General features: G+C 42.4%; 2 protein-coding genes across 2 annotated transcripts in view; one reads left to right on the top strand and one right to left on the bottom strand.

Moving 5' to 3' along the window:
* The first annotated feature begins 370 nt into the window (after positions 1 to 370).
* On the top strand, positions 371 to 2,145 carry LOC120425627 (uncharacterized). The gene is made up of 3 exons (XM_039590213.2): positions 371 to 496; positions 1,372 to 1,569; positions 1,650 to 2,145. The coding sequence occupies exons 2-3, from the start codon at positions 1,435 to 1,437 to the stop codon at positions 1,986 to 1,988; spliced, it is 474 nt and encodes a 157-aa protein (XP_039446147.1). The 5' UTR covers positions 371 to 496; positions 1,372 to 1,434; the 3' UTR covers positions 1,989 to 2,145.
* Positions 2,050 to 14,604, bottom strand: part of LOC120425624 (mRNA-capping enzyme) — a 29,435-nt gene continuing 16,880 nt past the window's right edge. The window contains exons 4-8 of the mRNA XM_039590207.2: positions 3,129 to 3,667; positions 2,933 to 3,071; positions 2,596 to 2,869; positions 2,348 to 2,538; positions 2,050 to 2,280 (exon numbers count right to left, since the gene is read on the bottom strand). Coding sequence (XP_039446141.1) covers positions 2,168 to 2,280; positions 2,348 to 2,538; positions 2,596 to 2,869; positions 2,933 to 3,071; positions 3,129 to 3,667 — 1,256 coding nt within the window. The 3' untranslated portion in view covers positions 2,050 to 2,167. The remainder of the gene's footprint in view (positions 2,281 to 2,347; positions 2,539 to 2,595; positions 2,870 to 2,932; positions 3,072 to 3,128; positions 3,668 to 14,604) is intronic.

The following is a 14,604-nucleotide window of genomic DNA, read 5'->3' as shown; positions in this document are numbered from 1 at the left end:
TGGTAGACTCGAGCCGATCACCACTGAAGCACACTGCCGCGAAATTCGTCCCGTACTCTCACAAAAGAACTTCTTTGCCTCGGCAAAGCCGTAGATGATTTGGAGTTATAAAAACGCAAAACGCGTACCGCGAAACGCGATGAAAATTACCAAAATCACTACTTTTTCACCGGAGAGAAAAAAAAATCCTTGATCCCCGTCGCCACTAAAACGTACGCTGGGTGGGGAGAGATCGGATGCAAGTCGAGAAGGAAGAATAACGCACGTCGTGTATGTTGAACTGGTGAACAGCGAAAGAGAGCGCGACAACCGTCGCGAAGTCGTTTTATTCATTTACTCTGAGAGTGTATTAGTGTTACATTTTTAGTACAGTTGTTTGGCTCAAGGCCCGTATGCAACAGACTCCACCACAGAATCCGGCTTCCTCTGCAGTAGCGGACGCCGCATCAGCAGCCTCGAGATCGGCAGGCTTACCGGGTTAATAGTGGGGCAAAAGGTATGTCCTCGATAGTCATCCGCTCATCTGACTCTGGCCGAAAGTGCCCAAATCTTGTCCCGCAAAGCCTGGATTGTGGATCACCGTTAGAATTCCTGAATTATTTATAATATTTTGTTTTGTTTTCATTTGCTGTCACGTGCTCACGCTCACTTTACAACAACAAAAACCCTTGTGGTTTGGTTGAGCGTTTTAGAAAAATGCACGTCACACACACTAACTGCTGTCACGACAGCAGCGTCATCAGCGCCGGGTGAGTGGATGCCGAAGCTAAATTGCATTTGAAATAACCATTTTTGGCTCGGTTATTGAAGGACGATAGTTCCGCACTCGATTGTCCCGTCTGTTTGTCTGTGACTATAGTATGGCATTTCTTATTTGAGCTTTTATTTAATTAAGCAATCTCTTAACTTATTCAGATATCAAATCAAGTACCGTAAACTGGGGTCAATCGGGACACATGGGGCGAATTGGGACAGCAGTTTTAACCATGTTGGAGCACAATATTTAGATTTTTCTGGTTTGTTTCGGTTAGAACAGACTCAGGCCAACAAAATGTGTACATCCATTTCCAAATTTAAAAGCTTTAAGTGCTCTAAAAACTGCTGTCCCTATTCAGACTGTAGTCCCGATTCACCCCAGATAACGGTAAGTACAATTTTTCAACCAGTTTCTGTGTTTCTATATGTCCCCCTTTGTAAAAAAAGGCTCTAACAAAAAAAAATATGTACGTAGGCTCTTGTTTTATGATCAAATGATTTTTTGTTCCGCTAAAAAATCGTTTAGAACAGCGTTTGAATTCTGACGCATTATTTGACTGCAGAAGAAAGTTTAAGAGTGTCTACATTACCCTTTCCAACCATTTAAATTTTCAGGAAGAGAGAAAAGCCAACGGACGATTTATAGCACTGTGCGTGGCCGTGTTCATCATATTTCTGATGCTGTACCACGCATGGATAAGACGAACTGCATATGCAAATCACATACAAATTATTGTACCAGTTTCTATAATGCTTTCATATACGGCGTGGGTGCTTTATTCCGCCAAACGTCACAAACGAAAAATGATATTGGTGAGTCTTACTTACTAGTATTGGGGACGAAAGGCATTAAGGAGTAACCCAATTTGTAACATTTTTGTTTTTTTTTTCAGCTGCGAAACGCAACATCACTGAATTCGGTCGAATGCGGTCGGGATTCCTTTGAGTTGAACAGCCGAGGGGAAGCATCCACCACAAATCGCGGCAAATCGTCTGTACGGTGCACCCACGTAAACGAACTAGCCTCGCTCGCGAAAACACGCAGGAAGCTACCACGCCAACAGTCGACGCTGACGCCCGAATGCGTAAAGGAGTATACGCACAAACGACGACTATCACTGGATCCCGCTGTGACCAAAGTCGAGTTGGACAAAGTTCTTCATCCCAGCCACCAAAAGAAAGCGAAAAGCTCAAAAGCTGCGAAAAGCTGCAAAAATCAAGGGCTGAAATGATCGAACTTTTTCAACATTCAATGGAATTGTGATAAGGCGCCAACAAAAAAAATGGAAACAATCGAATTAATCGAGTATTTAATTTTATAGAAGAGTTTCTGCTGCACATTTTAATCACTCTTTTGTCGGCGAGAATAAAACACATTTCAACTACTGATATTTTTCTGGAAGCGTTGTTCTTACTCCGGGGGGTTGGGCATCCGGAACGTGTCTTCCTCTCTGTACCTTTTTTTGTCGATAAAATTGAGCAGAATCTCGGTCGTCACCGGATAACGAATACTGTGGCAAACGCCTGAAAACCATAAAGTAAAATGAGTCAATCTGAAAAAAAAAATCAATTCCTACAAACAACGCCTTACTTTTTGCCGTGTTGAAGCTATTCGGAAAGGACTTGTCCGTCCGCTCGCGCATAAACACCCACGCATTGTTCTCGTATTTACATTCGATGATTTTGTTGTCCAACTCCTTCAACTCTCTAGTTAATTTAATCTTATCGAAGGGTGCCTCAAGTCCGCCCACAAACAGCAAACCAATCTTTTTGCGCAAAACTCTGAAAAATAACAAATGTGTAAGAGGAATCGCAAATTTTCCCGAACTCGCTTCGTACCCCATTCCGCTTTCCTCGGCGATTTTGAGTCTAAAATCGACAGAATTAAGCGTGGAAGGTTTCCACTTTAGCACGTCCGGACAGGTTCCGGCCACGTACGGTTCCCTGGCCGGTTGGAAGATCAGTCCATCCGGGTCGTGCGACAGCGTTTTGGCGAATTTTGGTCCCAAAAGTGCCTGGGCCTGTGTCACGTCCCAGAACGCTTTGATTCTTATGCTGAATGGTTGGCGAGCCTGGTCGATCAGACCGCGCTTCATAGCTTCTGTGCGAGGGCCTGGAAGAATTAGGGTGGGTTTGTTAAATTAAGGTAGTTCCAATCAGACTGTTCCCATCCCACCTATAATACGTCTCTCGATGTACATTGTACGGTCGGGATCGAATGGTTTTTTTGATATGTCCTCGTTTTCGTAGCGAATAATGTCGTACACCAAATAACGAGGCTTCTTTTCTCCGTTCACCTTATCAATTACCATTTCCTTAAAACAGAGAAAATTCAACATATTAACGAGTCAATTAAATCCACAATTTCTTACCCCGTCCAGCAGCGTGTTCGTTAGGTGGTTATGAAGGTTGGAATAGTGAGGAAAGCTTATTCCCGTGACGGCAAAACACGAATTATCACGATCGAAGAAGTATACTTCGCCCTTCTTCACGATCAGCATCATGTACCGAGTGCCGTCCGCTTTCCACGAAACCTTGTACGGCTTCACATGGAGCAAGTTCAAGTTAGTGTTGTCCATCGAAACCGGCTGACTACCGGGGAAACCCGTCGAGCTCCAACCGCACATGCTCTGAACCATCTGCTGCAGCTGGCCCAACCGTGGCTGGTCGCTGACGTGCGTCACCCCGGGAACACCGTCCATAAACTTGGCGTTCCGGTTTACAAACTCCTTCTTGTGCTTTTTACGTTTGCTTGCGCCACCGGTCGACTCCTCGGAGTCTTCTCCGAGATTACGCTTACTTCCGGAAAATTCGCCATTTTCATCCGCCTGCTGGCCTGCTCTATCGTCCGACTCATCTACCGGAACATTGATGGCCGAACCGTGCCCGTTGTTGGGGGTATCATCGTATTCTGTTAAAAGAAACCTAAACTTAGCAAAAGAATAAATTGTCATACATCTAAACATTTTTAATAAGTGGAAAAAAGCAACTGTTCCAGTTTTTAAACCTGTGGAGGGCACAATAGAGCTTTATGACGTTTCGCGTACACACACTAGCGCACCATTTGATTATGCTGGCCGGACAAAATTTAACCTCAATCTTTTTCGTGTACGTACACGCAATACATACGCACGTAGAAACCTCTATAGTCGTCCAATCTTTATCAATTCTCAGATGTAGGACCTTCATTAAATTTAAGTGCATCTCCAGCGCTGGTGGCAAACATCGAAGCAAATCAAATTTGCACCCGACGTCAACCCCACCGCGGTACCTGTCGCAATTTTCAGTGTAAGAACGGGCCTTGACCGATCTTATGCACTAGGTTTCCGACGAACACGCATTGCCCTTACACCTACATCTCACCCTTGCTCTGAGTCAGTACGAGCAACACGCTAGAACACGCTTTGAGTGTTCGTGCCAGGCATACACACCTTCTTTCCCGGTTACACATTTAAACTCGGCAGGAGGTGGTACATTACGTAGGGTTTGATGTAAGTATAAGCGCCTCACCATCTATAGTGTGCCTATTACCCCCTGAAATCAAAGATTGACCCATCACTAGGCTAAATTCCAAATTAGAGCTCATTCTGACCACAGGAACCCCTCCCTCCAATCGCTCGCCTGCCTGCCAGCCTATTTACCTACAAGCGCGCGCGCGGTTTCTCTGCTTCGACTTTTGTCGTCGTCGTTTTCTTCTGCCGTCCGTGCACTGCGTTCTTGGCATGTTTATTATAATTTTTAACTAAAATAGCAGGTTTGATTTGAGATATAAAATTAAATGTAATATGTGATTAACAATAGATATCATATTATCAGAGCGTGTGAGAGATAATAAAAATTTCGATGAATTAGTTCATCCATGAATCGTCATCTGTTATTGTACGGGCCAGGCTTGGCCCCACAAAAACGACGGAGTTGGCACCACCCGATTCTCGGTGTGCCGGAGCAGAAAGCGACGGTGGACACTTTCGGCGAACTGTGAACTGTTGGACGTAGTCGTGGGCGAAGAAAGAAAACACTACAGTTACTTAACTAACTAATTTAATCAACAAAAAATTGGTTTCGCAAAGACATTTCGCGCCGACTGCTGAAAACTCACGGAACTTGCTCTCTCGCGCGCGCGCCTTTTTTCTTCTCTCTCTTTTCGTCGTTGATCGTAGCAACCGCCGATGTGCGCAGGGTCGCTCTGATCGCAGCCAGCTGTCAAAACGGCGTTGACCAGTGTTGCCGATCTTTCTTAAACGTTGGGGCTCCAACATCCTCCCCCCGGGCTGGGGGATATCCCAGCAGAGCCTCCCTCCAGTGCTGTCGCTTGATGTGGTTCTTTGGCCTTCAGTACTGCTGTGTTCGCGAGCTGCTGACCGGTGGTAGTACCTTCAGCACCTCCTACGACGACCCAACCTAGGTGAGTCTCACGCAGTTCCGGGTAGTTGTCCCACATGTAAACGAATCCTCGTTTCAACAGGCGGAAGTACAGCGATGCTCCAACGAGCATATCAATGCGGTCGGGAGTGTGGAACTTTGGGTCGGCTAGCTGGAAACCTTTCGGAATTGGCCAATCGTTGGCATTGACTGGAGACGGAGGAATCTTTCCGGCCACTCTTGGGATGACCAAACACTCCACGTCCGCTGTGAATCCGCTATACCGGGACTGAAGCTGCACGTTGACTGACTCCCTGGTGTTCATCGCTTCACCTCCGATGCCGCAGATCGGGACGTTTGCAGGAACCTTTTTCAGGTTTAGGCGATTTGCCATCGAGGTGGAAATAAAATTTACCTGTGATCCGCAGTCCAGCACGATGCGACACGGCACAGGATGGTTGTTGTCGTCACGCAGATCGACGACGGCGGTTTGAAGCATCGGGGTGGGGCTGTCGATCGCTTTCGCTGACGGGAGTGGCTCAACGGGATGGCGCATAGCAGGAGCTGGTCTCTGCGGCGCGGTTGACTCCCGGTAGAACTCGTGTAGTAGAGTGTGGTGTCTGCGTTGGCACTTACCACATGAACTTGGCCGTCTGCACTTGTTCGCACTGTGTCCAGCGCGCAGGCAATTAAAGCAGACTCGTCTTTCTTTGACCTTCTCCATTCGCTGGTACGCCGGAAGGGCCGTGAAGGTAGCACATTTGAAGGTCAGGTGGGTCTCTCCGCATAAGTCGCACCGCGGTCCCGGTTGCGCCCTGATGGCAGTGTTGGCGATCTGGTACGGCTGTGTAGAAGTGGTTGGCTTGGAATCAGTTCTTGTTTGTTGGCTCGGTGCTGCTTCACTGGTTTCCTTGCATCTCTCTAGGACTGAGACGCGGTTCTTGAGAAACTCCATGGTGTCGTCGTACTTCGGCAGTTCTCCTCGCCGCACTGTTGCCTCCAGGAGTTTCCGCGTTCCGTCATCAAGTGCATGGACTAGCAGGTATACGACGATCTGTTCGGAAACTCCGAGGAACTCCTGCCCGAGGTACTTCAGGTTTGCTACGTGGCTGGTTACCGTTTCCACCAGCGATCTCAGTTCCAAGTAATTCTCCTCGGTCATCTTCTGCACCTTAAACAGGCCACCGATGTGAATGTCAACCATTCTTCGCTTGTCCTCGTACTTATCCGTCAGTAGCTCCCAGGCGTGATCGTAGTTCCCCTCTTGGATGGTTTTTGCGTCTACCGATCCGGTCGCTTCTCCGACCAGGGCATCCTCCAACCGGTAGAGCTTCATGCGGGGTGACTCATTGGATTTGTCCACGACGTCCCGGAATATGACCTTGAATTTTTCCCAATTTTCATATTTACCGTCGAACGTCGGGAGAATCCGAGGCAGCTGCTGGATGACAACTGGTTGCTGGACGGCCGGTACGACGGCGTTCAATGGACCTGCAGTAACGGGAACCAGATCCTGCGTCCACTTCTCGAGCGTAACGAAGATTCTGTCGTAGGCAGTCTCGACGCTAAGTTGAAGGTCATCGTGCGGGTCTCGCTCGGCGGAATCCACCAGGGTGATGACTTTCTCATGGATGGTGGAGAATTCCGAGTAGGCCATCTCCAGCTTACGTTGGTTGAGCTTGACTGTCGGGACAGTGCGCTCCGGCTGCGACAGGGTGTCGAGCTTCTCCTTGAGACGGTTGAGCTTCTCCACCGCCTTTCCTCGGAGGTGGACTAGGGCGCCCAACTCCTCTTTGCGAGCATCTATTTCCACCTTCTTCTCCTTTGCTGGAGTGTTCTTCGTCGGAGTGCGCTTTGGCGGCATTTTCGAATTCACTTTTAAGGTTATCTTACTGTTATCACTGTTCACTTCTTCTTCCTGGCACTTGTTGTCCACGGTTAGTTCCGGGATGGATCCTGGGCCGGTTTGCCGCTCGGAAGTTCACCGGGTTTACGGTTTGGTGAGATTCACTCGCGGAGCTTCCGGAAGCCGGTTTGCTTCTCGGAGACGGGTTTTGAACTGTACGTGGCTGAGGCCGGTTTGCCTCCCACTTTCACCAGGTTTTCTTTCTTCCGTCCGGGGTGAAGGACCAATGTTCGGGCCAGGCTTGGCCCCACAAAAACGACGGAGTTGGCACCACCCGATTCTCGGTGTGCCGGAGCAGAAAGCGACGGTGGACACTTTCGGCGAACTGTGAACTGTTGGACGTAGTCGTGGGCGAAGAAAGAAAACACTACAGTTACTTAACTAACTAATTTAATCAACAAAAAATTGGTTTCGCAAAGAACGGAACTTGCTCTCTCGCGCGCGCGCCTTTTTTTCTTCTCTCTCTTTTCGTCGTTGATCGTAGCAACCGCCGATGTGCGCAGGGTCGCTCTGATCGCAGCCAGCTGTCAAAACGGCGTTGACCAGTGTTGCCGATCTTTCTTAAACGTTGGGGCTCCAACAGTTATTATTGAGTAAATTTTTAAATAGGGATATTGAAATTGATTTTTTTTTTAAACATTACAGGCAAGCTGGCAAAAAATGAAGAAAAGTTGCTATATTTGTTGCAGGTGGTCGAGGAACACAGAAAGAAATTTGCAGACAGCACAGAAAATTATAATTTTAGAGAATATGAATGAAAATTTGCAGCAATAATTGTAAAATTGCCTTGATTTGAATTGTTTAGTAAAAATTATATTTTTGTTAAAGAAAACTACCTAAAGTAACATAATTTGTATTACCTGAAGATTTTTTTAAATAATTGAATTACTATCATGTTTATTTAGGAATATACGAACAACTGCTTGTAATGCTTGGAAAAACCAACAAACCCTGTTCACCTGACATTTGCTGTATTTTTTTTAATGAGACTAAGCTGTCTTTTCTTTAAATTCGTTTTTTTTCAGTGCTTCTTTTTATTTTGACATAATATAAGAATTTATATGCTAAATATATCTCAAATCAAACCTGCTATTTTAGATGAAAATCATAATAAACATGCCAGGAATGCAGCGCAACGGACGGCAAACGAAAACGACGACGACGACAAAAGTCCAAGCAAAGAAACAGAGCGCGCAGGCAGGCAGGCAGGCAGGCGAGCAAGCTCGTGAGAGAGTTTGAACCTGAGAGAGAGCACGTTCGTGTACGAATTGGAAATAAACATCATTGTTAGGTAGCCCCTTACAGCTGGCCTAATAATTTCGGGGGAAAAAATACTAAAAATATGGAGTCTTCGGGAAAGTTGTTCTAAATTTAATGAAGGTTCTACATTTGAGAAATGGTGAGAATCGGATAATAATGGCGCCTTCCACAGGTAAAAAAGTAAACAGTTGCTTTTCTCGATACATTTTGACGATTTTTCCCATACAAACTTTAAGCGATTGGAGGGAGGGGTTCCCGTGGTCAGAATGAGCTCAAATTTGGAATTTAGCCTGATGATGGGTCAATCTTTGATTTCAGGGGGTAGCCCTAAAAAAGTCCAGATTTGGACCACCCTAGTGCCTATCAACTTTTACTAAAACTGTTTTATTTTTAGTTTGAATTCAAAAACTAGTTGTTATTTTACTGTGTATTGTTTTCTCCTGAAATCTTTCCTAGTGTTGAGGCGTGTTTATATGTTGCTATTTCTTTTGTCGCCGTGTTTTGTTACAATTTTTGGTCCTAAGCATGTTATAAAAGTTTACCAAAAGTACAATAGTAATATTTGTGTTAATCCTTTAACCATTCCATAAATTGAGTAAGGGCTCAAACCTCACTTGTTTTTTTTTTAAAGGGTGAAGATTGAAAACAAAAGACAGTAAAAGAGAGTATATTTTATAAAAAATCAAGGATCAACAGTAAGAGAATGATGATTGTATTTAAAAAAAATGAGAAACTGGATGTATTAGATATAAAATTAGACAATAGTTAATAAATAGAGATAAAAAACAAGCTTAGATTATAGTAATGATAATTTATAGGACAGATAAAGAATTATTCAAATAAATAAATTCGCAATAAAATCAAAAAAGATTAGACAAATGATAAATAGACTTGATATTACTAGTACATTAAGGAAAAGTATATTCTCAAGGGGAAAACTATGTTTGTTACAGCAGTATCAATTGGTAAAAAAGAGTGGAAAAGCTTTGAGAGATAAAAAATCAAAAGTTAGTAAAATCAAAATCAAATGATAGATATTAAATAGAAAGAATCAGTAGAGCAAAATAAAAATAGGAGATAGGTGGTAGCTGAGAATGAAGAGCAGAGAAACCCCGTTGTGCGATGTTTCAGGTACATCCACAGCAGTTGACTCAACATACTGCGAATCAAAACAATACCGTCTACAATCACAAATTACTTCCCTTTCCCACATTGTCGCGCCCCTTTCTTTTAGCTGTCTCGACTCTGACCCGCGGTGGTCAAAGGTTTACGATCCGTTTCCACAGGCCACCAGCTAGGTCATCATGAAAACCAAACCAACCAAGACAGGTAAGAAAATAGGACACTTGCAAGGAACCAGAGCTATACTGTTCTGATCAAGATAATTCGGATGATCTAACAGAACTACGGATGTAGTTAGTTGCGCTCCTTCCAGGATGTTCCTTACCTGGACGTCAACCGAAGAGCACGCAACAAGATCAGTGCCATTGCATTCTCTTAGGTATCAATCCTTGGTCTGCAATGTATGTATTAAGATGTAACAAAAATGACTTTTTGGCGGGCATTCAAGGGTTTGTTCCGGTAGGCATACTAAGCCCAAATCCAAAATATGAGCTTGATTGGACGTAACAGGAGCTGGCGCTCCACCCTTCAATTTTAAATGGGATTTAACCCGTTTTTTTTTTCAAAAATGTGACTTTTTGAGGCATTTTGGCCACTGAAGCGTTTAGTTTATTTATTTATTCGTCAAACAAACGTAGACTGCATGATCGTTGCTTCCCACTGAGAATTTTGGCTCGAGCCTCGAGTCGATCTGGCTCGAGATCGAGCCTGAATCGAGTCGAAGCTCGAGCCAAAATTCTCAGTGGTTTAGTTTCTAATTACAAGGGGGGAACATCTATCTTTGATTGTTGAACTGTTTTTTCATGGTGGATTTTGTCATTGTGAAATCGATTATGTTATTATATTTGTTATAAGTTTCCATCATTCTATTCATGGGCCCGTGTTTAGCGTAGTCAGTTCTGTGAAAATGCAATGCGAAAGGCTCACGTGCTCTCAATACGCGTGTGGGTTCATAGAAATTTAATGTTTGTAACAACTCTGGAGAATTAATTCGGTTTGCAATAAGATCATTTACGAACGAGAGAGAGGCGAATTCACGACGCTTTACAAGTGTTTCTAAGCTTATTAACATACAGCGTGCAATATACGAAGGAAGAGGAAACACTGTCCACCCTAGTTCACGAAGAGCAAATAGTAAAAATTGTTTTTGCACTGATTCAATACGGGTTTCGTGTGTTTTGATGTGTGGACTCCACACGACGCTACAATATTCAAGAATAGAGCGAACATAAGCTATGAACAATGTTTTCAATGTATAGGGGTCCTTAAAGTTATAACTGAATCGTTTTATGAAGTTGAGCATATTAGTTGCTTTGAATACCATCGTGTTGTAATGTACGATGAAAGTCATTTTAGAATCAAGTATGACTCCTAAATCTCTAAAATTTGAACAGGTTTCAACTGTCTGGTTGTCTAGTTTTACGTTTATATTTGGCTTATTTATTTTTCTGCTGAACAAGATCGATGTACACTTTTTAATGTTAAGTTGTAAAAGGCTACGACAGCACCATTCAAAAAATATGTTGATTTCGTTCTGGAATCTTGAAGCGTCAGTTTCGTCTTTAATTTTCATAAACAATTTCATGTCATCTGCGTAAACCGAAAGGTTGATATGCTTAAATATAAAGGATACATCATTTACGTAAAGAATAAAAAGTAATGGAGTAAGTAGATTAAAATCAATTCCGATTTTATCCAATTTGAAAAGAAGCATAGCAATGTCCACTCTGTCGAAGGCTTTGCTAAAGTCAGTATAGAGTGTCTGTACAGAGTTTTTGTTATCCATTTCATTCAATGTGTAGTTTACGAACGAGAGAAGATTAGTTGCTGTTGAGCGCCCTTTGAAAAATCCATGCTGTTTTTGTGTTATGTAGTCTTTTAATTGAGCAAACATTTTGTTGTTAACTATTGCCTCAAAGAGCTTGGGAATACATGAAATAAGAGCAATTCCACGGTAGTTTTTCACGTCAGATTTTTTACCGGATTTTAAAAATTGGAACTAAATATGATTTCTTCCAAGCACTTGGGAATAATCCTGATTTTAATGATAGATAAATAGCCAATAAAGCGAAGAAGCCAGTTCAGAGGCTACATTTTTCGCAAATTTTGGAGATATTCCATCTGGTCCGGTACTTTTTGAACTGTCTAGAGCAGGCCTGCCCAACGTCCGGCCAGCGGGCCGGATCCGGCCCGTGAAGCCATTTCATCCGGCCCGCGACGGCTTTTCAAAATAGTTTTATGACCGGCCCTTAAGGAAACGAAACTATTGGCACTACGCCCCCCGGGGCATGGCCTTCCTCTAACGTGGGATTTCTGCTCCAGCGCCTCTGACGAGACAGGAGAAACCGGGACCGACGTTTTACTTCACCATCCGATAGAAGCTCAGTGGATAAGGCGGGAATCTAAGGCGGGCCCTTAAGGCTGTACATGAAATATTAAATAAATAAATTGATTGTCTGAATTAAAAAAAAGTAAGTTTGAGATCAAATTTTATCATATTATAACAACATTCTTCATGTTTGAATTTAATTCTTATAATTTCAATATTGATATTTTTAAACTGTAAAATGGTGCAAGAAAACAAAATTATCCATTTCATAAAAATGTGAAATTTATGAAAAAATACTAGGATTGTTGTCTAAAAATGTACAAAATGACTCTAAATTTAAATTGCTTTCAGTTTTATGAGTGTTTACTTCACATTGAAGTTTTTTTCTTTTTTATTTTTTTAAATAAATAATCAAACAAAAACTAATGTATTTTTCCAGAAAACATTTTTTGTGATGAAGTTTAAAAAAAAGTTAAATTCGTACTGATCGCTGCAAATATTTTAAAAACATTAATAAAATTTGAATTTCGAAGAATAACGATTTGAAAATGATTTAATACCTATATATTTTTTACACTTTTAAATTTGTGTTTAAAATCGTTTTTAAGGGTACACAGCAACCAAGGAAGTTGTTGTCTTCTTATTCCAAAATTGTTGAACTTACAGATCCAATCCTGAAATAACTTGATTATAAAAATTGACAAATTTTGTTGTAAATATTTTTGGAAAAAGTAGCTTGGGGGATGAATGAAAACTTAAATTGATAGTTCTCGTAGTGTTGAAGATACTAAAATGTCTGTAACAAAAATCTGGGTGCAAAAGCTCTGGTTGATGTGCACCGGTAATTTTTTTTCCAAAATATTTGAATAAAGGTGTACAACAAGCTTTTTTTGTAAAAGATATTCGCAATTCGCAATTCGCAATTTTCAGTGTAAGAACGGGCCTTGACCGATCTTATGCACCAGGTTCCCGACGAACACGCACTGCCCTTACATCTACATCTCACCCTTGCTCTGAGTCAGTACGAGCAGCACGCTAGAACACGCTTTGAGTGTTCGTGCCAGGCATGCACACCTTCTTTTCCGGTTACGCATTTTAACTCGGCCGGGGGTGGTACATTACGTAGGGTTTGATGTAAGTATAAGCGCCTAACCATTTTTAGTGTGCCTATCAACTTTCAACAAAGCAAAAACTGTTTTATTTTAGTTTGAATTCAAAAACTAATTGTTATTTACTGTGTACTGTTTTCTCCTGAAATCTTCCCTAATGTTGAATCGTGTTAATCTGTTGCTATTTCTTCTGTCGCGGTGTTTTGTTACAATGTTTTGGACCTAAGCATGTTATTCAAAAGTTTACCAAAAGTACAATAATTTTATGTGTGTGATCATTCAATATATTAAGTAAGGACTCGAACCATACTTGTTTGAAGAAAAGGGCGTAGATTTAAACAATAGACAATAAAGGAAAGCTAACTACATAAAGTTCGATACTGAAAGAATAATTGTAGTTTGAAGGAAAGAAGAGTAGGAGCCGATGAAAATTACATTTTAATAAATAAATAAGAAAATGGGTAAAGGAAAGATCAATGTTAAACAGAAGTTAAAATCGTTCGCATATTAAGGGAAACTGGTTTTGTTAGGGAAAACATGTTTCAGTATTCAGTATATTATTGGGAAATGAGAGCAGAAGAGTAGAAAGATGAGTGAAGCAAAATTAAAGTACAGTACTTGTTCGATAACTGAGCTTGTTTGACTGGACTACTTGGGCTGTAGCCCACTTAAAAAGCAGACAAATGTAAAATAACCAAACAAACCGGAATGATGAGGGGCCAGTGGATGCAAAAGCAAGTTCAGCAAATTAGAAATCATATTTAAGTTTTAATTAAATGTTAAGTCAAAATTAGAGGTGAGCTCTGAAAGAAATTTAAGCAACCATCATTTTACATTTGTAGAGAAAATGTTATGCATCGGTCCCCTCGTCTTTTTTCGTTCAGCCCAGTTTGCGAGCAACATTCGGTAACTGTGCTACATTCTCAGCCAAGTTACCGAACAAGTACTGTTGTTGGAAATGTGCAGAAGAAAAACCCCGTGCTGCGATGTTCTAGGTACATCTACAACAGTTCGTTCAACATGCTGTGAATCAAAACAATACCTTCTACAATCACAAATGACTTCCCTTTCCCACATTGCCGCTTTGTTATTGTTGTCCATGCTCTGCAAAGAAAGGAATGTTAATAAAATATAAAAACTATAAAAGAACGATACAAATACTTTCCCGAACCTGAGTGCCATCAGGTTGTTGTTGTTGCTGTTGTTTCCAATGTGATAGATATCACACCGGAGACGTCTTGATTCGGTTGTCCTGGTGCGACCGTCCTCCAGTCGTAGGCCCAGGCATGACATGAAAATGAAGACAAAAAGAAGCATTGATACATGATCTTCTTACTCACGAATAACCCAATCCCACCCAAAACAACACAGCTGATCTAGGTATGCACCCAAACCAACTGCGTTGTTCCGTGCCCTCCTCATTCGGCTATTTCAATATGATTGTCCTGGAGAATCCTCTCTAAGGATCGTTAAATTCCGGAGTAACTTCCCAAAAGGGCGCAACTCCTGTTGCAAACAAACAGTTCACTTTGAATGTGACTGGAATAGGCTGCCTGCTCACACCCAAGGCTACGCTCCATTGAAAAATCACTACGGAACTCCCTAGTGATGGCCGTCCACGCAATCATACTTCGTCATGATAGTGCTACCTTGTCACTCGCCTATGGGTAATTCTCCGCCAACTCACACAGCAGTTGCCCCGACCCCTCTTCGATTTGCGTGAAACTTTGTCCTAAGGGGTAACTTTTGTCCCTGATCAC

Source organism: Culex pipiens, chromosome 1, assembly GCF_016801865.2.
Source record: "Culex pipiens pallens isolate TS chromosome 1, TS_CPP_V2, whole genome shotgun sequence".
NCBI classification, from domain to species: Eukaryota; Metazoa; Arthropoda; class Insecta; order Diptera; family Culicidae; genus Culex; species Culex pipiens.
The sequence above is the reverse complement of the archived record's forward strand: the minus strand, read 5'-3'. Positions and strand labels throughout refer to the sequence as shown.

Bases quoted from the DNA above. Each gene is read 5' to 3' on its own strand.
- LOC120425627 (XM_039590213.2), top strand. From the start codon at position 1,435: ATGCTGTACCACGCATGGATAAGACGAACTGCATATGCAAATCACATA. The intron at 1,570-1,649 runs GTGAGTCTTACT...TTTTTTTTTCAG, and splicing joins ACAAACGAAAAATGATATTG to CTGCGAAACGCAACATCACT.